Raw genomic sequence first — 8,052 nt, 5'->3', positions numbered from 1 at the left:
CCCCCCGACGTCGTGCGGCTCCGCAGGGCGACTCGGGCGGGCCGCTGGTCTGCAACGGGCTCGTGCAGGGCATCGACTCCTTTATCCGCGGAGGCTGCGGCTCGGGCTTCTTCCCGGACGCCTTCGCCCCCGTCGCGCAGTTCATCGACTGGATCAACTCCATCCTCCGCCGCCACGGGGACCCTGCGAGCGCGGCCAGCTAGGACGGGCTGCCCCGCTCCCCGCCCGCCCCCACCCCGGTCACCCCACCCCGCCTGCCCCCCGCCGGGCCCTTCCCACGTCCCGTCCCGCGGCCTCCAGCACAATAAAGACCCTCCCTGTCTCCTGGATTCGCGTCCGGCTGCGTGTCGGTTGTGCAATCGGGTGTGGAAAGGGGTGGGACCACCTCACGAGTACGCTGCCACCAAGTGGCGGCAAGGTCAGGGCCCGGGGACGAGAAGCCCCTTCCCCACCCTCCTCCTCGAAAGGAGGCCACTTGCTGTTTCTGGTTTCCTTCCCGTAAAACCCACTTCCACTGGGTCGGGGTGACACAGGGCGATGGCGGGTGTGCCTCGGGTACTTACCTGGCACGAGAGTCGTTCTGAGCCTTGGCGGGAGCCCAGTCCTCTGGCCCCACTGCAGCCCTTGAGGGGTGTCCTCTCCGAACCCCGCCCCACGCATGAGGCTGTGGAGGCCCAGAGCGATGGGAGCTGAGCCCAGGCCCGGGTTTGAGGCCCAGCTCTGTGACTTTGGGCAACTTGCTTGCTGTCTCTGAGCCTCGGTTTCCCAGCTGTCCAGGAAGAGCCCAGCCAGGGGTTGGGTCCCGGAGGCCTTGGCTGCATTGGGTGATGGCGCCTGTCCCCCGCCTCCCTGGCCATTTGCTCTGACACGTGGGGAGGGCAGAGCTCCTGTTCCTGAGGGAACCCGGGCCCAGATGGCACCAGCCCTGGGGGAGGCCTGCGCCCCGCTTCTGCCTTTCTGGGCCGGGTCCACAGGCGGGGACAATGACACATGGCCTCTGCCATCGTGTGGCTCGCAGGCTGATGGTGGCAGAGGAAACAGCCGCCAATGCAAACGAAAAAACGAAAGAAGTACCTTCAGATGACGCCCCCACATGCAGCAGGAGTTTGGGGTGACTCGCCTCCCGTCCCTGCCCTGACCCCCCGGAGCTCATGGCCTGGGCGGCCCCAGGGCCTTTGCCTCCATTCCTGCCCCCGTCCCGCTCCCCCCACTGCCCCATGATGCCCTCCCCATCCCACCCCCCGCCCAACACGGCGCCCGGCGGTCTCTCCACGTCAACGCGGCATCCGGGGTCCATCAGGGTTGTTTACCAAAACGGCCCATCTCGCTGGGTCGCCTCCAAATTTTGTCACAATTACATAATTGTCCACTCTTGCGAAATCCGGGCTCCACATCCCAATGGTGTTTGTTCAGAGTGTCTGATTTTAACGAGGAGACGTCTTAGGGTCTAATTGATCGCATTTGTGGTGTTATTTTCTATTCTTCTCTGCACGTATGAAATTGTCCTCCAGGAAGAGAAAAGAAACCGAGGGGAAAATGTGGCGCGCTGTTCCCACTGGGGACGGCCGAGGTCCAGCCCACCCTGCTGGTCCAGCACCTGCCTCCGTTGTCTCCTGAGTGTTGACCCACCATCTGCACCCTACAGACGGCCACGTGACCCAGGGTCCCGTCATCAGAACCCACCACCCCCTTTCCCCAGTGATTGGTTTCCCAGGGGTGTGCCATTCAAACTCAGCCAATTTGCGGCCGCCTCAAGACACTGGCTGGAGTGATGGGGAATGAGGAGGGCCCACTGAGCCGCTAGGCTGAGTGTGGGGCCCCTGGGGCCACAAAAGGGGAGCCTGGTGAGGAGAAAAGCCATCCAGGAGAAACCAGAGGCACAGACCTGACACTGTTCAGGTGCCTGGATTGAGCCACACCTGAAGCTAGACCCTGAACTTCCCATTTAAATTTTTTCATTGAAGCCTACACCCAGTTCGACTTGGTTTTCCCATCACTTGTGTCCAATCGTCTTCCCAGCTGCCCCCTACATGCCACTTTTCCAGTACTGTTCTTGTTGGGCTGTCAGGCCCCAGAGCCACAGCAATGGGGACAATGGTGTCAGGCCTCCTTCCTCCCACCCCCACCCAACCTTCTCTCCAAGTTGGAGGAGGAAGGGAAAGAAGGGAGGAGGAGAAGAACCAGGAAATGCTTGTTTACAAACTGGCCTCCAGCTGTTGTTGCGAAACCTGGGGGGCACTCTGGGGAGACTGGGCTGGGGGCTGGGGGATCCACCCTCTGCTCTGCCTCCTGCCGTTCCCGGGGGTCTGCTCCCCACAGTGCACCGGGGCCAGCTCCGGGCCGGGGCGCAGAGGCGGGAGGCACCCCAGGGGTTGCTGACTCTGGGTGCAAAGTCCCCCAGGAAAGAAGCCGCAGTGGGGGGAGGCGGGAAGGCGGCTCCCCTTTCCCCAGCTGGGCCGCTGCCCACCCAGAGGGTTTATGGGAGCTGCCCGCCTGCCCCCTCCGCCCTCATAAAAGGGCCCCCGGCCCCGTGGGGCCAGTGTCGAGGCTGCAGCTGCATGATGGCGGACCGCGTGGTGCACCTGGCGGCTCTGATCCTCCTGGGGGCCGCCGTATGTGGTGAGTGGACCTGGGCCCACAGGGACAGCCGGGGGCCACCGGCCTGCAGGGCAGTCAGCTAGGGGCCCCTCCATCAGCAGGACTGACCCCAGCCCCACTCGGTGGCAGAAAGAGGGGACAGGGTCCGCGAGAATGGAAGGCTCTGGAGATTAAGGAATTCTCAAAACTCTGAAATCGGAGCTTTCTGCACTCTGTGCACCGGGAGGGTCCGAGGTTCTGGGTGGGAAGCTGGGGGGCCGGCGGGAAAGGCTGGCGGGAGAGGAGGGTCGGTTTCCTCAGCCCACTTTTCTCTGTTTAACTCGAAGTCCTCAGGTCAGAGTGTAGGGTGAGAATTGCCCCAGACCCCACCACTCCCTATTGTCTGTCCCCTCGGGCATTCCTCCTCGGACCCCCGATTTCAGGCTCTGGGGAGGTGGGGGGGAGAGGATCCCAAGGATGGAATTCCAGGTGTGAGGGGCTGGGGAGGCCTGGGGGCTGCAGGGGGCGTCCGAGGGCTGGGCTGCCACCGCCCTGAAGCCCTCGCCCCGCTGCCGCCCCCAGCGGCGCAGCCCCGTGGGCGGATCCTGGGCGGCCGCGAGGCAGAGGCGCACAAGCGGCCCTACATGGCGTCGGTGCAGGTGGGCGGCAAGCACGTGTGCGGCGGCTTCCTGGTGGCGGCGCAGTGGGTGCTGAGCGCGGCGCACTGCCTGGAGGACGCGTGAGTGCGGGCGCGGCGCGGGGCGCGGGGCGCGGGGCGCGGGGAGCTGGGGGTGGGCTCTGACCTGCGTGGACCCCCCGCTCCCGCCCCAGGGCCGGCGGGAAGGTGCAGGTGCTTCTGGGCGCGCACTCCCTGTCGAGGAACGAGGCGTCCAAGCGCCTGTACGACGTGATACGCGCGGTGCCCCACCCGGAGAGCCGGCCCGAGACCATCGACCACGACCTCCTCCTGCTGCAGGTGCGCCCGGTCCGGCCGCGGTGCCTCCTGCTGCCCCCGGGACCTCGCCCCGCCTCCTCCCCTTCCCCGGTCCCTGCCCCCACCCGTCCCCCCGTCTAGCCACAGCCCCTCCTGCTGCACTGGGGACCCCCGGGCGTAGCGCAGTCCCTCCTGCTTCGTGTCCCCCCGGCTGACCCCGGGCCCTGACACCGTCCCCCCCACAGCTGTCTGAGAAGGCCACGCTGGGCCCCGCCGTGCAGCTCCTGCCCTGGCAGCGCGAGGACCGCGATGTGGCGGCCGGCACGCTCTGCGACGTGGCCGGCTGGGGCGTGGTCACTCACGCGGGCCGCCGGCCCGACCGCCTGCAGTACCTGCAGCTGCCGGTGCTCGATCGCGCTACCTGCAACCTGCGCATCTACCACGACGGCACCATCACCGAGCGCATGATGTGCGCGCAGAGCACCCGCCGCCAGGACAGCTGCAAGGTGCTGGGGCGGGGCCATGGGAAGGGTTTGAGCCAGGAGGGGTGGGGCCAGGAGGAGGGGCGGAGCCAAGAGGGGCGTGGCCAGGGAGGGGCGGAGTTAGAAGGGGCGGGACCAGGGGCGGGGCGGGGCCATGGGGGCGGGACCACAAGAAGGGGCGGGGCCAGGAGGGGTGGAGCCAGGAGGGGCGGGGCCAGGGGCGGGGCGGGGCCAGGGAGGGGCGGGGCTATGAGAAGGGGTGGAGCCAGGAGGGGCGGATCCAGGAGTGGCAGGGCCAGGAGAAAGGGTGGGGCTAGGAGGAGGGGCGGGGGCGGGGCCCGTGGCAGAGGGGTGGACCCAGAGAGGTGCGAGGCATGTGGGGTGGGGCCAAGAGGTGGGTGGGGCGCCAGGGGTGGGGCCAATAGAGGGGGCGGAGCCTGTGCGGAGCCGGGTGTTCGGGAGGGCGGAGCCAACAGAAGGGGCGGTGCTTGGGGGCTAGGGGAGTGGGCGTGGCCTGAGCAGGTTTAGGGCTGAGATGGAGGGTCAGTGACACAGCAACAGGCCCAGGAGGGGCTGCCTGAGATCAAGGCAGGGCTGGGAGCAGAGGCGGGATCTGGAGGAGGGTGCCGGGCCGAGCTCGGAGAAGGCCGGGAGTGGGGCAGCGTGGGGCAGGGTCGGAGGAGGGGGCTGAAGCCCGGGGGCGACAGGCCTGGAGAGAAGGCGACCCCCTGCGAGGGGCGGGGCCGGGAGCCGGGAGGCGGGGCTTGGCGGGCGGGGCCTGGGGAGGTGGACGAGCGAGCGGGCAGGCCGGGGCCGGAGCGCGGAGCAGAATTGCAGGGCGGAGAAGGAGCGGGACGGGAGGCGGGGCCTGCAGCCACCCTCACACCCCCCACGCACGCAGGGCGACTCCGGGGGCCCGCTGGTGTGCGGCGGCGTGGCCGAGGGCGTGGTCACCTCGGGCCCGCGCGTCTGCGGCAACCCCAAGAAGCCCGGCATCTACACGCGTGTGGCCAGCTACGCGGCCTGGATCGACGGGGTGATGGCCGGGGACGCGGCCGCCTGAGCGCGACGTGAGGGGCGGCGGGCGCGGCCGAGCAATAAAGTCCTGCACTTCTGCATCCGGGCAGCCTTCACTGAGCGCGCGCCACGTGCGGGGCCCGGGGGGCGGGAACGCGCAAAGGAAGGCGCGCCGGTCACGCGGTGCCCGGGAGTGGCCAGGTGGCGGGGCCTGGGGACACGAGCCTGGAGCCGGGCCATGCAGCGGCGCCCTGACTCTTCCCTGGAGGCTGGAGAGCCGCCCCGAGGCCAGGGAGGGGCCGCGGTGGGGGGGAGTCCCCTCTCCGTGCGGCCGAGGTCCAGCTGAGACTGAGAGACACAGAGACCCTCTCAGTTGTGTTCTTAGAACCCGTGTCCAAATGGGGAAGCTGAGGCTCGGAGAGGCCAGGCGAGTCTCCCGAGGTCACCAGGAAGCTGCTGGGCCAAGCCTGGACTCGAACCCAGGGCCACGGCGCCTGCGCTCAGAGGCCGTCCCGGGCCCGTGAGGCTCGATGGGGGAGGCCGGCGCACTTACCCGGGCAGCCGCGCTGACGCGGGTCCAGCCACCTCCCTGCCCTCCTGGGTAGCCACACAGAGGGGCAGAGGGCAGAACCCAGCCCCAAGGCCCTTTCTCACACCCGGACGAGGGTCCCAGGAGGCCCACACCTGCTAGTCTCGAGGCATTAAGCCTAGTCCACAAAGGAGGTCAAAACCTCTTGTTGAAAAAGAGACCGAGGGTCTGAGGGGACCTCACGAGCCCCACAGAGGTTGAGGTGTCGAAACCGGAACCTGCGGGGGGTTGTTTCCTGCCACAGAGCGTCCACCTGGGAGCCCTTCCTTCCTCCACACGTGAGAGTTTGTCCTGCGTGCTGGGCTTTGGGCAGCGTGATGTGGAAGGCCCAGCCTCGCCCGAGGGAACCAGGTGACACCCCAGGGTGCCACCATCCCTCGTGAATTCCACGTGTGACTTGAGACGTTTAAATAACAGGCGAAGGGGGCAGGGCCGATGGTGGCCTCACCGTCAGAGGTCGTTCTGTCCACAGTGCTTCCTGGATGGCACGGCGCCGGGCCGCGGCTCTGGAAGGCTCCGGGGGTGGGGGTGGCGGGTAGGACCATGTGCCGTCTCAAAGGAACACACAGGATGTCCAGCTAAGTGGGGATTTCGGGAAAAACGACCCCGTTTATAATGCACCCACGTGACGCTGGGACAGGCGAAAAACTTCATTGTCATCTGAGACTCGGACCCTGGCTGGGCACCCGCACTTCATCTGCCACGCTGGGGGGACACGTGTCCAGGCTGTCCCTGTGTGTCCACTGAGGGTGGCTGAGGGGGGCCCAGACTCGAGGGCAGAGGGTGGGAGCAGCCCTGGGGCGGGTGATGAGGCGGAGAGAGGAAGGGTGGGTGGATGGGTCTGCCCAGCAGAAGAGGGGACGGACGGCCCTCGCAGGAGGCACAGCCGGGCTGGGCCTGGCAGGGGACTAGTGCTGTGCGCCCCGCAGGGACTCCTGCCATCACAAGCGCTGGACGAGCCTGTGGCCCTGCGGGGCCCCTTCCAGCAGCTCCCCACAGACACACGGGTCCTCCACATCGGTCAGGGTCATCACAGGTCCTCCACGTCAGTCAGGGTCGTCAGCCGCGGTGGAGGGGACAGCGGGGGACCCGGAGCCACCGGGAGGGGCAGGGACACCAGGGTGTGCAGGGGGGGTGGGGCCGTGTGGCTGTGCCCTGGACTGCAGACCGGACCCCACTCGCAGCTGAGAAGTCAGGGGCCACCCCTGGGCACCCCTCCTCATTTGGGTGCTGGTGGGCCAGGTGGCGGGTGGGGTGTGGGGCTCACGACTGACCGGGGTCCTCGCCCCTCTGACGCTGCAGCCCCTGGGCATTTTCACCCCATCCTGTGTTCAGTGGGAGCCCTGGAAGGTTCTGGAGGAGATGGTTGGGGGGGGGGAGTGAGTGGCACTAAACGCAGTGTGCGCGTGCGTCTTCTGAGCCTGAGCCGCCGCGTGGCCTCGGCTCCCTCACTGTGACACGGCCCGGCGGCCCGGCTCCGAGGAGCCTGCGGGAACTCAACCAGGGCGCTCGGGATGCGTGCAGCCCGCTGACGAACGCCTCTTCCTGTAACAGTGACACTCCGCTGTCCTTGATCCCAGAGGTGGGAACTGTGGGGACACACGGGTGTCACAACGCCCCTGGTGGGGGACAGGACAGGGGACAACAGAACCTCAGATCCACAGACCCCCCCCTTCAGCCCCAGAGAACATTCCAGCAGGGCCCCCATGCTGCCCCGGATGCTTCTGCGCAGCTGGGCAGCTTTGGTCCCAATGGGCTCGTCCCAGCGATTGGCAGGACGTTCTGATCATCCACTGCTGCGTGACGGACCACCCAGAGAGAGTGACGCGGAGCCCTCGCCATTCCTGACGGTCAGCCTCCACAGGTCAGACTCAGGGGCACAGCGGGTGGCTCGTCCCCACTCCACTGTGTCTGGGGGACCTAGAGTCCCCCAGAGGCGTCTCCCCCGCGCTGGGCGCCTGGGCTCGGGGACGAGGCCCACAGTGACCTCCTGCACTCCGGGCCTCCTGACAGCCGGGCAAGGGCCCAGCATAGGCGGCCGCCCTCCGGCCTCGGGGCCGCATGCGCCACTCGTCTGCACAGGACGGGTCGACACAGGCCAAGCTCGCCCAGATTCGGGGGGCGTGGACCCCACCTCTCCATGGGAGTGAAGAACCCGGGGCCACATGTAAAACCGCCACGATTTAGCCCCAAACCAATGAGACAGGAGCGCAGGAAAACAGGCTCCTTTCCTGAGACAAGTCGCTGCTTCAGAGTCGGGATGACTCGGGACGCCGACTGCTGCACGATCCATCGACCGAGAGAGACAGGCTGAGGGTGACGGGGGCCAGGGTGGGGAGGACCCCAAAATCGACCTCCGAGGGAGAGGCCTTGTTCCCGCCCCCGAAGCTGCCTGGGAGCCCGTTCCTGCGGGCGAGTCAGAACCGTCCACATGGACGTCCTCCCTGCTCCCC

At 67.6% G+C, this 8,052-nt stretch overlaps 2 protein-coding genes across 2 annotated transcripts in view; both read left to right on the top strand.

The window, feature by feature from the left end:
* Positions 1 to 299, top strand: part of ELANE (elastase, neutrophil expressed) — a 4,513-nt gene extending 4,214 nt beyond the window's left edge. The window contains exon 5 of the mRNA XM_046684696.1: positions 27 to 299. Coding sequence (XP_046540652.1) covers positions 27 to 203 — 177 coding nt within the window. The 3' untranslated portion in view covers positions 204 to 299. The remainder of the gene's footprint in view (positions 1 to 26) is intronic.
* A 2,044-nt stretch (positions 300 to 2,343) lies between these two features.
* CFD (complement factor D) lies at positions 2,344 to 5,111 on the top strand. Its single transcript, XM_046686114.1, has 5 exons — positions 2,344 to 2,619; positions 3,160 to 3,316; positions 3,409 to 3,553; positions 3,757 to 4,017; positions 4,895 to 5,111. Exons 1-5 carry the CDS (start codon positions 2,559 to 2,561, stop codon positions 5,054 to 5,056), a joined length of 786 nt encoding a protein of 261 aa, XP_046542070.1. The 5' UTR covers positions 2,344 to 2,558; the 3' UTR covers positions 5,057 to 5,111.
* The last annotated feature ends 2,941 nt before the right edge of the window (positions 5,112 to 8,052 follow it).

This window comes from Equus quagga, chromosome 14 (genome assembly GCF_021613505.1).
Source record: "Equus quagga isolate Etosha38 chromosome 14, UCLA_HA_Equagga_1.0, whole genome shotgun sequence".
NCBI classification, from domain to species: Eukaryota; Metazoa; Chordata; class Mammalia; order Perissodactyla; family Equidae; genus Equus; species Equus quagga.
Note: the sequence above shows the minus strand (reverse complement) of the source record. Positions and strands in the feature narration are given on the sequence as shown.